Here is a 22,462-nt window from a genome sequence, read left to right as displayed (position 1 = left end):
AGTACTTTCCAGCATCTGGCTATTATAAATAAGGCTGCTATGAACATAGTGGAGCTTGTGTCCTTATTAACAGTTGGAACATCATCTGGGTATATACCCAGGTGAGGTATTGCTGGATCTTTGCATAGTACTATGTCCAATTTTCTGAGAAACCACCAGACTGATTTCCAGAGTGGTTGTACAAGCTTATATTCCCACCAGCAATGAAGGAGTGTTCCTCTTACTCCACATCCTTGCCAGAATCTGTTTTCACCTGAATTTTTGATCTTAGCCATTTTGAGTGGTGTGAGGTGGAATCTCAGGGTTATTTGATTTGCATTTCATGATGATTAAGAATGTTGAATGTTTTTACAGATGCTTCTCAGCCACTCAGTATCCTCAGTTGAGAATTCTTTGTCTAGCACTGTGCCCCAATTTTTATGCAGTTATTTCATTTTCTGGAGTCCATCTTCTTGAGTTCTTTGTATATATTGAATATTAGTTTCCTATCTGATTTAGGATTTGTAAAGATCCTTTCCCATTTGTTGGTGGCCTCTTTGTCCTATTGACAGTGTCTTTTCCCTTACAGAAGCTTTACAATTTTATGAGTTCCCATTTGTTGATTCTCAATCTTACAGCACAAGCCACTGGTGTTCTGTTCAGGAATGTTTCCCCTCTGTCCATATCTTCGAGGCTTTCCCCCACTTTCTCCTCTATAAGTTTTAGTGTCTCTGTTTTTGTTTTGTTTGTTTTTTGGGGTTTTTTTTGTTTTGTTTTTTGGTTGGGTTTTTTTTTTTTTTTGTGGCATTCCTTGATCCAGTTAGACTTGAGCTTATTAAAAGGAGATAAGAATGGTTTCTTGGAGACTGAGTACAGCTAAACAGTTCTCTAGAGCCATATGGGCAAAACACTCATGACATTGTTCCTTGAAACTTAATGTCTTCTGAATATAGCACTGGGTGGCATATGGCAGAGAGATTGGAACTAGCTAGTCTTACCAAGTGATGCATTCTCAGAAGTATTGTTCCAACACCAGTACTGGCCACGTATAAAAACAATGTTAGACCCAGAATGATCAGAATGGACATTCCATGGTGGAGATGCACTGACTTTCCAGTATACAGTCCCTAAGTATAAAGACGGTACTTTGAGATGACTTCAAATCCTTTCACACTGCTATCAAAATGCAGACTTGTCCCAGCTTCCATTGAGAAGAAAATTGGTCATGTCTTGACCAGTGGCAAAATCTCATACTTGTCAACATGCTGTATTTGTCACCAAGATTCAAAGTGTTAATATTTCATTTTTTTTTTTACTTCTTTAGATGATGCTCTGGCCAGAATGCTTAAGTCCTACTAAAATTAATATATGGCAATCATACTCCCAAAGGTTATGACATTCACAAGTGGAGTCTTCTGTCAGGGGATTGTGGTAAAAGAGAAGAAGCCCCAGGGATAGCTTACTTCTCTTATAAAAGAGATTCGGAGAACTACTGTGTCCCTTTTTCCATGTGCTGACATCTTCTGAAATTTTCATTTATAAACCAGAAAAATGGGACATCACCACAGAGTGAATTTTTTTCACACTTTCACCTGACTCAGACTTCATAGACTCCAGAACTGCAGGAAATTGGTACCAACTGCTATGCATAATGCAATTATTATATGACTTGTTATATGGTTTTCTGCTGTACAAGACCAAATGAACTAAGGCATATGTTCACACAGGAACACAAAGGCCCTACTTGGAGGAACTCTGAATCGTTTCAGGGGAACTACAGGGAAAGAACTGATGGCCCTAATAGTGGTAGAATGGAAATTGTTATCAGTACCTTTACTGGGGAAAATATTTTGGTTTCTAATGTTTACAAACATCCTTCATCAAAACCCATTCTACTTCACACAGGTTGATAATGATCCCTGCCCCCTGAGCCAGGATGGTTGGGTGCCTCTGCACACCTGTTCTCAGCTCTTGGCTTCTTCCTGACACCAGTACCGACTAGGTAACCATGCTGGAGAGGTTTTCTGTAATAAACTCTCTAAATCCTAGAGATCCACTCATCTCTGTGCCCATGGTACTGACCAATGCCCAAATAGAAAATATGAGTTAGAACACATGTGTGTGTTCCTTGAAAACCATTTCTTCTTGTAATGATATCTTACAAAGCAGTAGGATAGGAGAGCATGTTCATGTACATTCAAAATGATAAAATGTGTGACTTGTGTGGATTATTTTGAATATCAACCTTTGTTTTGTCAATGCATTGAAGTCGGGACTTCATCTTTTCACCTAGTTTCTAAAGAATTTCTCTGAAAGCACGTCCTAGATAAGTGGCATAAGGTCCTGTACTATTTGGGGTGCCTTGATGAACAACTTCTTATTCTTTGTATATCCAGTTTTCTACAATGGGGATGCAAGATAAGTGTGCAACCCATGTGTGGTTCAGGTCTCTGTCCATGGGAAGGGGTTTAGTAGGGTGGGCTGTATGGCCTTTGTGATTGCTAGAACATGAGAAAGACTAGCAAGTGTTTGTCATTTTTCTAGAATTTCAGACTACAGACATTTTCTAGAACTGCCCTTCATTCTTTGTGCCACCATATGAGAGCCATCAGGAAAAGAAAGAAAGAAAAAAAAAGCAAGGGCAACACTTCTATTTTCTGAATCAAACAATTTTGCTAATCATAATTCCTCCTTATGGTTCTCAAGTATTTGTGTGAAAATACTGAAGCAGGGGTGATTCCAGAAATTGAATTCAATACTGTAATTACTACACCTGGGATATGTGATCATTGCTAACAAAGGGCATCTGACATGAAAATGCTGGGTACATGTGTACTTTGTCTACCCTATGCATCCTTGTTCTGAGCTGGCTCTTGAGCACAGCTTTATTGGGGGAAATTCTCAAAGAACCAGGGTCTTCCACATAGTGGAACACTACTCAACCATAGAATGATGGGATTTTCAATATGTGCGATGGTACCCGAGGATACTTTCTGTGTAATATCCAGACACACTAAGAGCACGATATCCAGATCTCACATATCCAAGATATAAAGCAATGTAATGGCAGGCAAGAATAGAATATTTGCTAATAGATTCTGTCAAGGTGAAGTAATGTTGAGGGCAGGTTGGTCACTGGCTACAAAATGACATTTAGTTAGGAGCAATGAGTTTGGTGGATTATTACACAACAACATGGTTGTAAATATTAATGGATTATGTAATTCAAAACACTTAGTACAGTAGAATTTAGGTGTTTCACCATAACAAAATTATAAACACCTGAGGTGACAGATATGGTACTTTCTCAACTTAATCATTCACAATGTGCACATACATTCATAAACTCTTACCAATAAGCATTTGAATTTTCACCACTGATATAGGTCAGGTTAAAAACATTGAAACCTTGCATTTTACAAGAAAATTTCTCCCCACATTGTAAAGGGGGAAGGAAGAACACATGAGCTTATTGCATCCAGGGTCAAGATTAGCAACCGGGAGAGATGTTGGAATAAACTCTGGAGACAAAGACAAGAGAGACTTTTAGCTATGTAAAATAGAGGAGAGTCCTTGGAGAACATTCGTAGAGAGGTTGACCAATGTGACTGTGTCATGTGTTTGCTGATTGACACTTACTGGAGTTATGCTCACTGTTCCTGGAAACAGAGACCTATATCCTCAGATAATTACATTTCAGAAGGATGACACACATTGAGTTAATTATTAAATTTATTTTGTCCAGGTCACAAGTGACTTATTTAAAGACTGAAATGTCTTGAGGGACTATGGTAACTGCCTTTTGTTTGCAATCCTATAATTGGAATTCTCCAATATTTGAGGATAAAAGAGTTATAATGGCTAGAATTAGACTTTCTCTCTTAGCTCACTCAGTGGAGCTAGTCTCTGCCATGGTTGCTATAATCTACGAAGTAAGATGCTTCTAGCATCTTGTCTTTCTCAAAGTGTGATAAGGTATTCAATTCTCCTAGCATGGTTCTATCACTATTGAGTGTCCACAACTATGTCTTTTGGAAACCCACACCATCTGTGCTACTAGAATCTGTAATCTAGAGGTCACCACCACTGCGGTCCTTTCATCAAGACATGGTTTTCCCTGAAGGAGTGTGTGATGATTCCTAGTCTGACCCTTAGCACCCTGTACCATCACTGGAGTCCCTGCTTCAAGAACTGCCTACCAACTTCTTCATTTATCTTGCATATCTCTGCCAAGCTGCATTAAGCCCTTCAAAGCTGTAGGGTAAGTCACTTGAGGGTATCTTGTAGAGCACATTGCATTCATTAGACATGTACACTTTCTGTATATGTTTTCTGTATAGAAACTGTATTTTGTCTTATTCTACTGTGGACACTGCAGATTACATGCATTTTATAGTGTGGGATGCCCTGCTTTTCATCCTACCCATTCTGTCTCTGACTAACTTTTTCTAATATTGATAAACGTTGTCACCACAGAGCCAAAAATAACCCTTGGTTCAGAAGCCAGAGGCATAATTCAGGCCTGGTTCATAAAAACTTCAATACTTTTTAAGGATACTGTAGCTTCCTAAAAAATATAATTTTAGAACTCTGTACACCTGAAACCCAAAGGGGTAGTTTTTCTTAACATATAGGCAATGTGTTTGGTAGATAGTCAAGACTGCCTAAAGATAGAGTTGAAAGTCAGGAGTGGCATATGTGAGGATCATGAGAATTCTGAGTTTTCTATACATTTTCTGTCTGAACCTGGAGTCATCCTTAAATTGATAGTATTTAGAGCCAGTATTTTCCAAGTTAAAAATTAAAGTATTCATTCATTGCAAAGGTTTTCTTGAAGGTTCTGATAGTTTATATACAGAGTCTTGACAGAGAATTTTAGCAAGCATTGAAAGAATGTAAACTCACAGGAAGCATATTGCAAACAATTTATTGAGAAGTGGTCATCAGGCCCCAGCATCAGTGGCCTCAGAGCCGATGGTTGTCATATCTCTGTCATCTGCATGTTCAGCGGGGGTGGCAGCAGAACAAAAATCCTCCTGCGCAGGTCCCATAAACTCGTTCTCTTCTACTGCAGCCTCCTTTTCTACAATAGCATGTCAGATCTCTCGACGCTGGAGACACAAAAAGAATCAGGCATTAAGTTTTGAGGTTGGAAGCATGTATGTGATCCTATGGGGATATGTGATAAAGCCAGGATGTGCTGCATTGACCACAGTACAGCCTTCAGCATGGACATCTCAACCAAAAAAAACACTTCAGATGTGTTGGTCATGCACTTGAGAGCCATTGTGAGGTGTCTTTATTTTCTGTGCTCCTTTTGTCACTGTGTAGACTCTTTTGTATACTCTTAAATTGATTCAAAGTTCCTCTAGAGAAAGAAAAATTTCTACTAATACTCAAGACTAATCCTGTTCTATAAGCATCTATTCAGAGTATTGGAGTACGGTCAGTGTTGAAATTCCCATGTGTATCTTTTTACAGTAAAAGCCTTATAAGAAAGAAATTCAATTAAAATTTCTTTCCTCTCATTGCTACTGTTATGAATATAAAAGGAATTAAAATAGAGTTGCCTTGGGAGCCACATTACTCTGCCAGGATTCTAGGACTCATCTTCATCCTTCCCTCAGGAGAATGCAAGCATCCATCACGCTGGGTACCATTACTCACAGTTTTCATGAAGAGCAGATCCTTCTGGGTCTCCAAAGGAGACAGACACAGCCTGGTCCTCTTCCCCTGGTTGCTCCTCAGTATTAGTCTCTTCATCTGTGTTTTGGATAGGATCAGCCTGGACCTGGAAGGCCAGCAGAATGAGGGCAGAGAGGAGGACAAGTGTCTTCATGGCTGGGAGTCACCTGGAGAATTGGTGAGCAGGAGCCCAATGTGTGGAGAATGAATAGCCAGCATACATTTATAGGGCAAAGAAAGGTCCACACTTAGAGAAGGCACTCTTTGATGGGAAGTGGGAGAGTCTGTTATCATCAAGATCCCTTTGATGTGCCAATGTCCTGAAGCCTACTATCATGATGTTGCTCTGTGTGTTCAGTAACATCAGCCCTCCGATTAATAATGATGAAGGGGCCTTGCTATCTTCCCCTGTTTCCCATCTGCTTGAGTATTTACTTCTCAGTGGTCAGGGAAGTAAAATGCTAGGCAGTTTGTAATTTTAAAAGCTCATGGAAAAAGTATTTTTATGTTTTGATCTTGCAGGATGCTCTCCTCAGGTAGTCTGGAGCAGAGTTTGACTAGGTGGACTGGAGAGTCAGTTCTTTGCATGATTCAGGTATTATCAATCATCCTCCCGTGAGGTAACATTGTGAACTCCCTACTTGGGGCCATTGTAGAGAAAGTAAGATGGCCTCATTGTGCCCCTAGTGAACTGAGTTTAAGAGACAGAGATTGTAAGAGCGAAGCTAGAGTGAGTTGTTTTGTAGAAGCCAAAGTGTCAGAACACATCACACAAGAGTGCGGTACAGGAGAGTCTCCATACTTGGGACCCTCAAGCCATGCCTCATTCCACATGTCTGAGGTTCTGCAATGTTTTCACTTTCAGAAAATGAGTACTGATCTACAAGAAATGACATCTACAATGTGAGAGTATCATAAGCTAGTACCCAATCTTAAGAAGTGTCATCATGTCATACATGACCACTGTTCTCTATGTGTTTCATCCCATTTCCCACAGTACATACATACCAAAAGGTACAGAACTTCCTGCTGTTTTCATTCTCTGTATGGAGTCCCCCTGTCATACATGCCACCCCATATTTATATGTTAATTTATACTATTCATTTGTTAAAATGATTTTATATAGAGTTCTCAAAAAGAATTAGCTAAGCAGCTAGAATACTATTTTACATACATATTAAACTACACACAAACACACATACACACACACATATGTGTGTGTATATATATATATATATATATATATATATATACATCCTTATGTAATTGTATAATGAGACATGACCTCTTAAAAACATCTGTAGACTGTGATTTATGAGCTATGAAGCTCATCTTATATTTCAGACTCATTATTGTCTTTCCTGATCATCACAGAATTGATCTAGTAGCACTTTCTAAAATATGCATGCTCAAAAGGCCATCATGCTCATGTGAAAGATTTTTATTATGTAATTTCTCCTTGTACCCGTCCTACCAGTGTCCAGTACAGAACTGGCCATTAGAGAATGCTGAACCACACAATGTATCCTTAGAGAAGAATGCCTTTTTTAAGTACAGCAAAGTTTGTTCTGCACCCATTTTTCATTTTCTTACTGCTTTATGATCTCTTACCAAGCCCTGGTAGCATCAGATGTCTCACTTGAGGAAAGACACCCACACATGGACACCAGAGAATGTAGAAACCAGATTCCTCTGTCTATGGAATTGCACGGAGTCATTTACATACTTAAAGGTTTATTGAGCCTTGGGGGAAAGCAGTTTTTTGCTTTGCGAATTTACTGTGGGCTGGAATTGACGTTTTTATTGCAGATTGATACAAGTAGTATAATGTTTTTCTTATATTCTTCATCCTAATCTGATAGATAAAATTGATATTTCAGTATTATAACAGTTCATTTTTATCATGCTTTGACACTAGAAGTGTGTGCGCTTGTGTTTGGTCAAATGTTCCACTGAGAGATTAGTTGGCACATTCTTTCCACATTTGTAAAGAATTATGTACTTATTTTTGTTCTATAAGTGATTTGGCAGACTGTATGTGTGTGTGTGACTATTGTCTGTGGAGAGCAGAGCAGAGAGCCCAGTCCCCAAGAACTGGAGGTCCAGAATGCTATGAGCTGCTATGTGCGTGTTAGAATGAATCTAGATCTTTCAAAAGAGCACCTAGTATTCTTTACCTCAGAGCCATCCTTCCAGGCCCACATTTTCTCTCATGAATCTTTAGCTACTGTTCAAAAAGTCTGGAAATTTTCTCTTTGTAGCATATATTAAAAATCTTCTTAAGATAAACATTTTTCTTCCTCCAGTTTTTTTTTATTCCAAACAGCCTGGCATTTAAATCTCTTAATAATATTTCTGAGTTATTTTTCTTTCAATTTAAATCTGTAAGAGTCAAGCTTTTTGTTTTAGTGGCATTAGCAAAATTCCTACCACATCCTGTGTTTAAGTCACTTACAGTTCTTACACACCCTCTGCCACAAGGGAGGAAGTTCCCCCTTCTCATGTAAAGTGTTGAGGATCTTCAGTGTTCCAAGGTATTATATCACATGTGAATGCCAAACGAGATGTTGGGCAATAGGGCAGTGGTTGGAGCAGGTGGGCCACAGACACTGAAGTGATGTTGGAAAACTGAAGGAGCTCTTTGTAGTCCGTTGCTATATCTTCTTGTAGTGAATCTTGTCTAAGCATCATCATGTATTCAAATATGATCTGCAAAGAATGTATGTTAACCCCCAGTGGAATCTGAAGTCTCTGGTCTTGCACATGCCCCACTTAGGCACATGGGAGGGCTAGCCCTCTTCCTTTCTCACAGGCATCAGGACTCTGGTTACCCACAGGAGGTTCTTGGTAAGATGGGTCACAGCTTGAGAACTTGCATCTTCTTATGCTTTCCTGTACTGCATCCTGGACTCTGAGACAGTGGGGGTGTTCTGTTCTGCACATGTTTTCCATCACAAGCCAGAGTGTAAAAACTCAACAGAACTCAAACTTATCCTTTAAAATCTGCACTATTTCTGTAGTAGGGATCACATATGTGAGCTATTATTTGTGATAACTGTCAAAACACCCCTCATTTCTTTTTATATTTCTAGAGAATATGGGTTATTTATTGATGGTTTAACATCAAATCTCAAAGGAGATAATTAATAGAGGCAGAGATCAAGGAGAAGAAGTAGAGAGACCATCTGTCAAGAGATGTCTTTCAACCTTGGGCTCCTATCAGGCTCTAAAGAAGGAAAACAAATAATCTCAATAAATGACATAAGGCATCACTCTAAAACACAGGAGTTAATGTGGAATATGAGATAGCAGTAAAGTATAAGAGATCTGGCCACAGTCTGTTGCCTAATCTTTAGTGTCTTCTGAGTACAGCAATTAACCTTTTTAAAGTTCCTTTACAAACCCACAAAACATCGGTCAATGAACGTGACTATTTTATTTGGTTATTCTGAAAACCTATTATCAAAAGAGAAAAAAAGATCTTAGCAATTAGTAAGTATTATAGAATAGATATACACTGCAAATATTATATACCTTGAGAATGCTGCCTGGCTTTTCACAAGTTTCAAATTATCATTGTTTCTATAAAGTTACAACACAAAGCTGTTTCGTCTCTACAATAAATAAAAGTTTAGTATTCTTACTTTAGGTAAGACGTTGTCAAAATCCATAGAATTTATATGTTGTATTCAATATGGAATGTTTCTATTTATTAAAATAATGGGGAACGTATCTTCTAGTTTCAAATACCTCAAGAACTTTATAGCTTTCATCTGTTTGTTAAAGAGATATCTCACCAAATAAACAGTTTTACAAATTAGATAAAAGATGTTACATGCAAGGACATATGAGCCTTGGTTGAGCTGAGAACTGATGGAGTACCTTCCAAATATGAATGATGGTGAGAAGAAGAAAACTAGTAAAGGTCTGACAGTGTAATGTGCAGGTATTTCTCACCAGAAGACTATGATGAAGACTATTGATTAGAAAAGGACTTAGCTTCATATTTGGCTGAGGAACGTCCTCAGAGCATGGAGACAAACATCCTTCTTTTAAAGATGCACATTTAGGAACTAAAGGCGCCTAGTACAATTGTAATTATGAAAAAGTGTACACACTTTTTCTCTGTGACCTACACACAGGGTGCAGAGTCCCATTCAGAAGCTATAATATGGGCTTGCCATATTGTTGGCTGGTATGAGCCATTAAGCATTTGTTGTCCATTTGAATTTTCTGTGATCAGCAGGTTATTTTCGAAAGATCTTGGGCATCTATAGGGTATTTTTTCATGATAGGTTGGTCACTGAAATTTCTCTAGAAGTTCTTTGTAGCAATAAGTGATGGCTTTTGGCCTGTTTCAGTAAATCTCTCCAACCCAGTTATGACCTGGCAATGAAAACACAACACACTTAAAATGATTACATGCTGTGCACCTAGATTGGGCAGATCTACTGCTACACTACCATCTTCCACATCTATGAGACCCTTTAGAACTTGCAGTTTCTCCTGGCCCTGTGCTTCTGCTCTCTTCCTCTTCCTCTCCTCCCCTCTTCCTCCTTATCCTCTTTCTTCCTCTTCCTCTTTGTCCTCTCCCTCTTCCATTTTCTATTTCTTCCCTCTCCCCCATTCTGCTCCACCTTCCCTTTTTTTCTGCCCAATCATCAGCTCTCCTTTATATTTCTAATTAAGGTGGGAAGCAGGTTTACAGGAATTCACCTGAGTGATGACTCATTCCTTGTTTGGAACCCCTCATAGGAGAACAGATTTTACACCAAATATAATTCGCCCCAGGGCTATTCACAACGCTGGCCCACATGGAAGAACATGTGGACAATACCATGTTGATGGAGAAGATGTTATTTCAATTGGGACATGTCTTCTGAGCATCACAACCTACAGCAACTCACAGTTATTATAAAAAACTGGCAGTTCCTCAATGTTTGTTCAAGTCCAAGTGAAATGGAATGTTTGAGACTCTTTGGGTTAGGCTAAACTAGAGGACCTTTTTTTTAGACAAAAGCATGCTTTCTGTAACTAAACGCAAGGAAGTCTGTCATGTGAACATTACCATTTTCTTAAAATTTGTTTTATATTTATTTATATACTTACTGTATGTACAAAGAGAACTCATGTGCCATAGAACTCATGTGGAGGTCAGAGGACAGATAATGGCAAGCTGTTTGTTGCCTCTACTATGTGGTGTCTGAGACTTGAACTCAGGTTGCCAGGCATAGTACATGATGCATTTGGTGTGCATCAAGGGTGAGCAGGAGGTTAGATACAAAGAGATAAGCCACTCTGCTCTGGCTACTTCTCTCTCTATCAACTCGTCTGTTCATTAGATAAGAGTCTCTAGCTGCATATGTATCAGAAGATGACCTAGTTGGCCATCAGTAGAAAGAGAGGCTGATTGGTCTTGCAAACATTATATGCCTCAGTACAGGGGAACACCAGGGCCAAGAAGTGGGAATGTGTGGGTAGGGGAGTTGGCGGCAGGGAGGGCATGGGGGTGTCTTGGGATAGCATTGGAAATGTAAATGAAGAAAATACCTAATTAAAAAATAAAAATAAAATAAAATCATACAGTACAATAAAAATTTTTAAAAAAGAAAGATTCATCCTCAAAAATGAGTCCCAGTTTTTCATGATCCATTTTTTTCAGTTGAAGGACATTATGTCCTTTCCTTTCTATAGCTGCTGAAAACTCAGACGCAATAGAAATTGTTGAGCTCATAACTGTAAGGTAGGATCCTGAGTCCTGGGCATTTGCTAAAGAGTGGTTCAGCTGTGCCATGGAGATTTCCCTGCAGTTTTGTAAGAATTCTCCACACTGACTTCCTTGGTTCCTGTGCTAGCTTGCAATCCCACCAACAGTGCCTGAGGGTTCCCCTTTCCCTAGACCGTCACCCCCACTTGTGGACAATTGTTTTCTTGATCTTAGTCATTCTGACTAGGCATAGATGAAACCTCTGAGAACTTTTAATTTCCATTTCTCTGATAAGAATGTTGAACATTTTAAAGCATACTTCTTGGCTATTATTATTAGTTCTTTGAAATTTTCCAATAAATGGTTATGCTATTGGGATAATACTCACCACTGAGCAAACTCTTACCATATCCACCCCTTCCCTATCCACCCAAGTTCATTTCCTTTTTCATTTTTTTAATTTTTTTTAAAGATTTATTTATTTATTATATGTAAGTACACTGTAGCTGTCTTCAGACACTCCAGAAGAGGGCGCCAGATCTCGTTACAGATGGTTGTGAGCCACCATGTGGTTGCTGGGATTTGAACTCTGGACCTTCGGAAGAGCAGTCGGGTGCTCTTACCCACTGAGCCATCTCACCAGCCCCTTAGTTTTTGTTTTTAAATCCATTTGGATCAATTTGTGCTGCCAATATGTTTTTATACTTTCTACTGGAACATGATCAATTCACCAGAAGATACACTCAGAAAGAAGTGTCTCTCTCACCTAGCAGCTAACAATTAGCAATACCTCCAGGGCAAGTGGTAGAGTTTTTGTATCCAACGCCCAGGTCCCTGCTAGGATATGCTTTGCCTTGGACTTGCACAATACAGTCATGGCATGTCAAACATTCTTGATCTCATTTCAGTCACTTTATTTCTTTTTTTCCAAAATTCTCTGTTCAGATCCATATATGATATTTAATTAGGTTGTTTCACTTACTGCCTTCATTCCCTTTCCTAGTTTTTTGTATATTTTGGATGATAACCCATACAGTTATGTAGCTTGCAAAGGGTCTGTACCACACTGTGAGCTTCCTCTTTACTGGACTGATTATTTCCTTTGCTATAGGGAAGGTTTTGTTTCATAAGGTCCCATTGTCAGTTGTAGGCCCCAATCCCGAATGGTTAGCCATAGACACATGGACATATGAGCAATGTTAAATAGACTCTGGTATACATACATATATGCATGTGTATCCATTAAAATTATATGCATATACATGTAATAATTATAATTTAAGATGAGAGGGTACATAGCTCTCCATATATATAACAACAGCACTGTTGCGCATGATTTACAAAATTGTTGAAAGCTTATAATGTTGTGTGGCATTAGGTTTATAGTTTTTAAGTCCTCTGTCATTCACACTGTCTTTTGTAGCATAGACACAGGCCTTCTATGTCCTGTTCCTGAATCTTTCTCTTGAAGGAAGGCACTCATGAACCTTGTCATTCAGACAGAAACAGTAAATTCAGATGAAGCGGGACAGCAGATGGCGCTACTGAGTCAAGAGACAGCAAAGCAACTTTGTTGACTTCTTACTATGCTATTCTTAATTTTCTGCCCTTCTGAATGCAGTCTTCTTTCCATGCTCAGCAAGCGCACATATTTTAATCGAAGATCCAGAGTGGATTCTGCACTGTTACCTCTAGCCTTGAGCCTGACACGTTTGTGCACACACTATGGTAACATTTTTCCTCTGCTTCATCCAGACCACACTCTGCCTCAATGCTGGCCCCAAGATGGGGCTATAGCCTTCAGTGCTTCTTTCTTGTCTCACTTACCTGGTATAAACACACCAACATTTCTTCCTTTTTTCTAACTTTTTTACTGAACATATTCTTTTTTGTACACTATATTTTGATCACAGTTCCCCACTTGCATCTTGTCCCAAACCCTCCTCACCATTCCAATCCCATGCTTTCTCTCTCTCTCTCTCTCTCTCTCTCTCTCTCTCTCTCTCTCTCTCTCTCCCTTTACCTCTCTCTCTCCCTCTCAATCTCTCTCTCTCTCTCTCCCTCTCTCTCTCTCCCCCTTTCACACACACACACACACACACACGCACTAAAGAAACAATAATGAAACAAACAACAAGAACAATTAAGGGCACAAGATACTTATACACACAAAGAGACACACATACAACAAAACCCATAAAACCCACAAAATTGTAAAATGTAATACACAAGCAAAAGAATACTAAGGTTAAAGAAAAAAATGCCATGTCTGGTGGTGGTGGTACACTCCCTTAATACCAACAGTGTTGTGCAGGATGCTCTAAGTTTGAGACCAGTTTTCTCTGTCTACCAAGTGAGTTCCAGGACAGTAATGGCTACACAGAGAAACCCTTTCTCAACCTCCCTCTCACAAATTGCTCAAACCAGGACATAGGAATGAAAAGAATTTCTCTAAAATACCTTTGACCTTCCGGTCCACTCCAGCACCGGGGTGCCTTTCCTGCGGATTTCCGGACACCCTCAAGGACCCACACAGGATCCCCCATGGGATCCTAAGACCTCTGGTGAGTGGAACACAACCTCTGCCTGGAGGCAGGTTAGAACACCAGATATCTGGGCACCTTCCGTGCAAGAAGAGAGCTTGCCTGCAGAGAATACTCTGACCACTGAAGCTAAGGAGAGAGCTAGTCTCCCAGGTCTGCTGATAGAGGCTAACAGAGTCACCTGAGGAACAAGCTCTAACCAGAGACAACTATAACAACTAGCTTCAGAGATTACCAGATGGTGAAAGGCAAATGTAAGAATCATACTAACAGAAATCAAGACCACTCATCATCATTAGAAAGCAGCACTTCCACCCCACCTAGCCCTGGGCACCCCAACACACCCGAAAAGCAAGACCTGGATTTAAAAGCATATCTCATGATGATGGTAGAGGACATCAAGAAGGACTTTAATAACTCACTTAAAGAAATTGCTGCAGACGATCTGGGCCCCTTTGTCTGCGTGGAACGGGTCTCTTGGTGCGGGTGGGCAAAGCATGGATGAATGAGTGACAAACAGACATACACAGGAGAGGTTTTGTGTAGAATCTGGATGTAATTTTACAACTCGAGCATCAGACTTTTTATACAGAAGGCAATAAAGAAGTTGGGTGACATAGCCATAAGTTACAAATGAGGTAACCGGATGCTTAATGATTCTTACACAGAACAGAGGAATGAAAACATAAAGATCGGAAGGAACTGGGCAATAAAATAACTGAGACAAAGTCAGCCCTATCTAAGGTCAGCTATAGTCTTAGAAGCCAGGTGTGAGAACTTTTCACTCCTAGGGCAAGGGCTTTCACACCCAAGTCATGGTTCTAACTAGGGAGTTCCGTTCTAGCTAACCATCACATGAATAATGCAATACTCTAAAACCACAGCCCGATCTGCTTCCTAAACCACTGTAAATTCCTGTAAATAGGTGTACCTCAGCTATAATTCTAAGCATCTATTCTGGTTTCCCCTATGGTCAGAAACTTCTTTCTTCCTAGGTGATGGTAGATTCCTGTGAAGGGCAGTGACCTAACTTTTACTCAAAGAGATAGTGTAATACCAGGGGCAGTACTAAATTCCAAGATATACAGATACAAAACTCAACAGATACAAAAATATTGAAATTGTCCCATGCATCCTATCAGACCACCATGGACTAAGGCTGATCTTCAATAACAATATAAATAATGGAAAGCCAACATCCACGTGGAAACTGAACAACACTCTTCTCAATGAAACCTTGGTCAAGGAAGGAATGAAGAAAGAAATTAAAGACGTTTTAGAGTTTAATGAAAATGAAGCCATAAACATACCCAAACCTATGGGACACAATGAAAGCATTTCTAAGAGGGAAACTCATAGCTCAGAGTGCCTCCAAAAAGAAACTTGAGAGAGCATACACTAGCAGCTTGACAACATATCTGAAAGCTCTAGAAAAAAAGGAAGCAAATTCACCCAAGAGGAGTAGAGGGCAGGAAATAATCAAACTCAGGGGCGAAATCAACCAAGTGGAAACAAAAAGAACTATCCAAAGAATTAACCAAATGAGGAGTTGGTTCTTTGAGAAAATCAACAAGATAGATAAACCCTTAGCTAGATTCACTACAGGGCATAGGGACAGCATCCTAATTAACAAAATCAGAAATGAAAAGGGAGACATAACAACAGATCCCAAAGAAATCCAAAACACCATCAGATCCTTCTACAAAAGGCTATACTCAACAAAACTGGAAAATCTGGATGAAATGGACAAATTTCTAGACAGATACCAGGTACCAAAGTTAAATCAGGATCAAGTTAATGATCTAAAGAGTCCAATATCCCCTAAAGAAATAGAAGCAGTCATTAATAGTCTCCCAGCCAAAAATAAAAAAAAAATAAAAATAAAAATAAAAATAAAAAATAAAACAGGACCAGATGGGTTTAGTGCAGAGTTCTATCAGACCTTCAAAGAAGATCTAATTCCAGTTCTGCACAAACTATTCCACAAAATAGAACTAGAAGTTACTCTACCCAACTCATTCTATGAAGCCACAATTACTCTGCTACCTGAACCACAGAAAGATCCAACAAAGAGAACTTCAGACCAATTTCCCTTATGAATATTGATGCAAAAATACTCAATAAATTTCTCGCTAGCCAAATCCAAGAACACATTAAAGCAATCATCCATCCTGACCAAGTAGGTTTTATTCCAGGCATGCAGGGATGGTTTAATATATGGAAATCCATCAACGCAATCCATTATATAAACAAACTCAAAGACAAAAACCACATGATCATCTTGTTAGATGCGGAAAAAGCATTCTACAAGATCCAACACCCATTCATGATAAAAGTCTTGGAAAGATCAGGAATTAAAGGCCCATACCTAAACATGATAAAAGCAATCTACAGCAAACCAGTAGCCAACATCAAAGTAAATGGTGAGAAGCTGGAAGCAATCTCACTAAAATCAGGGACAAGACAAGTCTGCCCACTTTCTCCCTACCTATTCAACATAGTACTTGAAGTCCTAGCCAGAGCAATTCGACAACAAAAGGAGATCAAGGGGATACAAATTGGAAAAGATGAAGTCAAAATATCACTTTTTGCAGATGATATGATAGTATATATAAGTGACCCTAAAAATTCCACCAGAGAACTCCTAAACCTGATAAACAGCTTCGGTGAAGTAGCTGGATATAAAATTAACTCAAACAAGTCAATGGCCTTTCTCTACACAAAGAATAAACAGGCTGAGAAAGAAATTAGGGAAACAACACCCTTCTCAATAGTCACAAATAATATAAAATATCTTGGCGTGACTCTAACTAAGGAGGTGAAAGATCTGTATGACAAGAACTTCAAGTCTCTGAAGAAAGAAATTAATGAAGATCTCAGAAGATGGAAAGATCTCCCATGCTCATGGATTGGCAGGATCAACATTTTAAAAATGGCTATCTTGCCAAAAGCAATCTACAGATTCAATGCAATGCCCATCAAAATTCCAACTCAATTCTTCAATGAATTAAAAAGAGCAATCTGCAACTTCATCTGGAATAACAAAAAAACCTAGAAAAACAAAAAATCTTCTCAAGGATAAAAGAGCTTCTTGTGGAATCACCATGCCTGACCTAAAGCTGTATTACAGAGCAATTGTGATAAAAACTGCATGGTACTGGTATAGTGACAGACAAGTAGACCAATGGAATAGAATTGAAGACCCAGAAATGAACCCACATACCTATGGTCACTTGATCTTCTACAAGGAAGCTAAAACCATCCAGTGGAAAAAGACAGCATTTTCAACAAATAGTGCTGGCACAACTGGTTGTTATCATGTAGAAAAATGTGAATCGATCCATTCCTATCTCCTTGTACTAAGGTCAAATCTAAGTGGATCAAGGAACTCCACATAAAGCCATAGACACTGAAACTTATAGAGGAGAAAGTGGGGAAATGTCTCGAAGATATGGGCACAGGGTAAAACTTCCTGAATAGAACAGCAATGGCTTGTGCTGTAAGATCGAGAATTGACAAATGGGACCTCATGAAACTGCAAAGCTTCTGCAAGGCAAAAGACACCGTCAATAAGACAAAAAGGCCACCAACAGATTGGGAAAGGATCTTTACCTATCCTAAATCAGATAGGTGTCCCGAGCTATTGTTCTTGCCCACAGGAATGCACATGGGACACAAGAATCCTTCTGCAGCCAATCTTTATTACATATTGATGAGGAAGACAAAGAGCCTCAGAAAAGGGCCTGCTTAAATACCCCCTGGTGTCACGTGTCCACGCCTGACTGGTTGCTTATCCACGATCTCATAAACATGCCCAGGGGCGGGCTAAGACTTGGCGTGCATTTACTCTTGCACATGCGCACATAGCTTGTTCTTTGTTTAGGTGGCATAATGCACTGCGGAAGCCGGCACCATCTTATGATGGTAAATGTTATTGTGGCTCTCCACAGATAGGGGAATAATATCTAATATATATAAAGAACTCAAGAAAGTGGACTCCAGAAAATCAAATAACCCCATTAAAAAATGGGGCTCAGAGCTAAACAAAGAATTCTCACCTTAGGAATCCCGAATGGCTGAGAAGCACCTGAAAAAATGTTCAGCATCCTTATTCATCAGAGAAATGCAATCAAAACAACCCTCAGATTCCCTCTCACACCAGTCAGAATGGCTAAGATATAAAATTCAGGTGACAGCAGATGCTGGCAAGGTTGTGGAGAAAGAGGAACAGTTCTCCATTGTTGGTGGGATTGCAAGCTTGTACAACCACTCTGGAAATCAGTCTGGCGGTTCCTCAGAAAATTGGACATAATACTAACAGAGGATCCCACAATACCTCTCCTGGGCATATATCCAGAAGATGTTCCAACCAGTAAGAAGGACACATGCTCCACTATGTTCATAGCAGCCTTATTTATAATAGCCAGAAGCTGGAAAGAACCCAGATGCCCCTCAACAGAGGAATGGATACAAAAAAATGTGGTACATTTACACAATGGAGTACTACTCAGCTATTAAAAGGAATGAATTTATGAAATTCCTAGGCAAATGGTTGGACCTGGAGGGCATCATCCTGAGTGAGGTAACACAATCACAAAAGAACTCAAATGATATGTACTCACTGATAAGTGGATATTAGCCCTGAAACTTACTATTCCCTGAGATATAAGATACAATTTGCAAAACACATGAAACTGAAGAAGAACGAAGACCAAAGTGTGGACACTTTACCCCTTCTTAGAATTGGAAACAATCACCCATGGAAGGAGTTACAGAGACAAAATTTGGAGCTGAAACAAAAGGATGGACCATCTAGAGACTGCCACATCCAGGGATCCATCCCATAATTAGCCTCCAAAGGACGACACCATTGCATACACTAGCAAGCATTTGCTGAAAGGACCCTGATATAGCTGTCTCTTGTGAGACTAGGCCGGGGTCTAGCAAACACAGAAGTCGATGCTCACAATCAGCTATTGGATGGATCACAGGGCCCCCAATGGAGGAGCTAGAGAAAGTATCCAAGGAGCTAAAGAGATCCGCAACCCTGTAGGTGCAACAACATTATGAACTAACCAGTACCCCGGAGCTCTTGACTCTAGCTGCATATGTATCAAAAGATGGCCTAGTCGGCCATCACTGGAAAGAGAGGCCCATTGGACATGCAAACTTTATATGCCCCGGTACAGGGGAAAGCCAGGGCCAAAAAGTGGGAATGGGTGGGTAGCATAGTGGGGGGGAGGGTATGGGGGACTTTTGGGATAACATTGGAAATGTCATTGAGGAAAAATACATAATAAAAAATTATATTTTTAAAAAGAAAGAAAGAAAGAAAGAAAGAAAGAAAGAAAGAAAGAAAGAAAGAAAGAAAGAAAGAAAGAACGAACTTTCTGGACGAATCAGCATCATGGACCTCAAGATGTACTATACAGAGCAATAGTAATAAAAACTGCATGATATTGGTACAGGAAAAGACAGGTAGATCAGTGGAATAGAATTGAAGAGCCATAAATGTAACCACACTTCTATGGTCACTTGATCTTTGACAAAGGAGCTGAAATCATCCAGTGTTGAAAATATAGCATTTTCAACAAATGGTGCTGGTTCAACTGGCGGTCAACATGTAAAAGAATGTAAATTGATCCATTCTTTTCTCCCTGTATAAAGGTCAAGTCCAATTTGATCAAGGACCTCCACATAAAACCAGATACACTGAAACTTATAGAGGAGAAAGTGGGGAAGAGCCTTGAACATATGGGCACAAGAGAAAAGTTCTTGAACAGAAAACCAGTGGCTTGTGCTGTAAGTTCAAAAATCAACAAATAAGACCTCATAAAATTGCAAAGCTTCTGGAAGGCAAAGGACACTGCCAATAAGACAAAAAGGCAACCAAGAAATTTGGAAAATATCTTTACCAATCCTACATCTGATAGAGGATTAATATCCATATACACAAAAAAACTCAAGAAGTTAGACCCAAAGAACTGAGTAACCCTATCTTAAAAATGGGGAAGATCTAAACAGAGAATTCTCAACTAAGGACAGTCAAATGGCTGTGAGACACCTAAAGAAATTCAATATCCTTAGTTATCAAGGAAATGCAAATCAAAATAACCTTGAATTTCCACCTCCCACCAGTCAGAATGGTTAAATTCAAAAACTCAGAGACAGCAGATGCTGGAAAGGATGTGGAGAAAAAGAATACTTCTCCATTGCTGGTGGGATTGCAAGCTGGTACAAGAACTCTGGAAATCAGTCTGGCAGATCCTCAGAAAATTAGACATAGTATTACCTAAGGACCAAACTATACATTCCTGGGCATATAGCCAAAACATGCTCCAACATGTAATAAGGACACATGCTCCACTAGAATCATAGCAGCCTTATTTATAATAACAAGAATGTGGAAACAACCCAGATGTCCCTCATCAGAGAAATGGATAAAGAAAATGTGGTGCAGTTACACAATGGAGTGCTAATCAGCTATTTAATAAGTGACTTTACAAAATTCACAGGCAAATGGATGCATCTTGAAAATATCCTGAGGTAGGTAACTCAGTCACAAAAGAACACACATGGTAGATACTCAATGATAAGTGGATATTGGGCAAAGAACATGGAATACCCAAGATACAATTCATAAACCACATGAAACTCAAGAGTAAGGAAGACCAAAGTGTGGATGCTTCAGTCCTACTTAGAAGGCAGAACAATATAATCAAGGAAATACAGGGACAAAGAGTGCAACGGAGTCTAACGGAGAGGCCATCCAGAGACTGCCCCATCCCACATGCAGACACCAAACCCAGACATTATTGCTGATGCCAAGAAGTGCTTGCTGACAGGATCCTGATACAGCTGTCTCCTGAGAGGCTCTGCCAGATCCTGACCAATAGAGATGCAGATTCTTACAGCCAACTGACAGACTGAACACAGTGACCCCAATGGAGGAGGTAGGGGAAGGACTAAAGGAGCTGAAGAGGACTTATCTGCCACCAATGTGAGGGGAGGTCCTTGGTCCTGTGAAGGCTTAATGCCCCAGTGTAGAGGAATGCTAGGGTTATAAGGCTGGATTGGGTGTGTGGGTGGCAGCACACCCTCATAGAGGCATGGTAAGGAACATGGGAAGGGGTTTTGCAGAGGGGACACTGGGAAAGGGTTTGAAATATAAACAAATAAAATAATCAATTAAAAAATTTAAATAAAATTTTAAAAACTGTAAGATATGAATCTTGTAAAAGCTGCTAATTTGTGATAAACAACTTAGATAAATAAATTATAAACAAATATAAGCAAGTATTATTATTGAGAACCTACTTTAGGGTGAGTTGTGTTTACTGGTCCCAAGGAAGGAGGCCAGGGAAATTGCCAAGGGGAGCAAAGTTATATGGGAAGAGGAGAGAAAGCGAGAAAGCCTTCATGCATAGAGAGAAGAGAGGGGAGAGAACATGACATCTGAATTATATAGGGAAAAGCCCCTGGGTGGGGGAGCCCTAGAGACTCAGTTTCAACTTTTACCTCAACAGAAATCAATAATTTGCTTCCAATGTTCTAGAGGGCTGAGAGCAACCTGAGACTAAGACAATACTAGGAGTTCCAGGGATGCAAAGAGACTCCAGGTGTTGTCTCACATCTGAGGAAACTCCAAGAGCTCTCTCATTGTGGTCTTTGACAATAAAAGGGCCCTCCCAATTTATCTGAGTCTCAATTCCAAATCCAACCATGGGAACTGAGGACAGCTGCAGCTTGAAATAAAACTTCAATTATTACAATTTAAATTAAGTCTATGGTCTTTCAGTGTATTATGAGTCTATAACACTGGAAGCTAGTATTTTTATAAAAAAAAGGTTTTTAAATAATAACATTTTTATACTTGAATTCAAGAGTCTTCAAAAGGGCATACTCCACATGTTAGTTGAAAACCAGCTTCTTCCTGGACAGATCAAACCGAGCCAGCACAGTTCCTATGAAAGAGGTCCTTTATTGAAAATGGAGAACAAATGAAGAAGAGAAAGAGAAAGATGGGTCGGAGTCTCTGTCTTTTATGTGGGCCTTGAAGAAAGTGACCCAGGTAATGACATCCACAGGTAATGCAAGTGAGACATGCAGAGGGAGTGTGCAGTGCTTTCCATGACAACAGCCACAGTAGGTCCTTGTTGACTAGGGATGACATCATCACTGGATTCATGGGCTAGCTGTAAATAGTTTCTGAAGCTAACACCAAATATTAATGAAGTGCATATAGTATGGATTTCCTAGAGGGGACTGAAGTGAAAATTTAAGTGTTCTTTGGAAAATCAGTTGTGTTGGAAGGGGTTTTGCTGGGGCAAACATGTGAAGGAACATTTAGATGAAGTTAACACAGGTAAAACTATGAGGCAGACTTGTGAAGGAACATTTTCCTGAAGCAGACACAGGAGAAAGGATGTTCTGCTGAAGCAAGCATGTAAAAGGACATGTGATGAAGAACATGTATTGGTCCATACATGGCGTAGTAGACCTCCGTTTGTTAGGACTCCATAGAGGGAAATGCACCAAAAAGTGTCT

The 22,462-nt window shown here is 39.6% G+C and overlaps 1 protein-coding gene and 1 pseudogene across 1 annotated transcript; one reads left to right on the top strand and one right to left on the bottom strand.

The window, feature by feature from the left end:
- Positions 1-22,462, top strand: part of LOC147002492 (neutrophil antibiotic peptide NP-2-like) — a 100,941-nt pseudogene that overhangs the window by 55,412 nt on the left and 23,067 nt on the right.
- LOC110287648 (alpha-defensin 20) lies at positions 4,984-5,818 on the bottom strand. The gene is made up of 2 exons (XM_021154210.2): positions 5,647-5,818; positions 4,984-5,090 (listed from the first exon to the last, which is right to left on the bottom strand). The coding sequence occupies exons 1-2, from the start codon at positions 5,816-5,818 to the stop codon at positions 4,984-4,986; spliced, it is 279 nt and encodes a 92-aa protein (XP_021009869.2).

The sequence above is a fragment of the Mus caroli genome, unplaced genomic scaffold (assembly GCF_978045245.1).
Source record: "Mus caroli unplaced genomic scaffold, Mus_caroli_1 scaffold_10, whole genome shotgun sequence".
Classification (NCBI taxonomy): Eukaryota; Metazoa; Chordata; class Mammalia; order Rodentia; family Muridae; genus Mus; species Mus caroli.
Note: the sequence above shows the minus strand (reverse complement) of the source record. Positions and strands in the feature narration are given on the sequence as shown.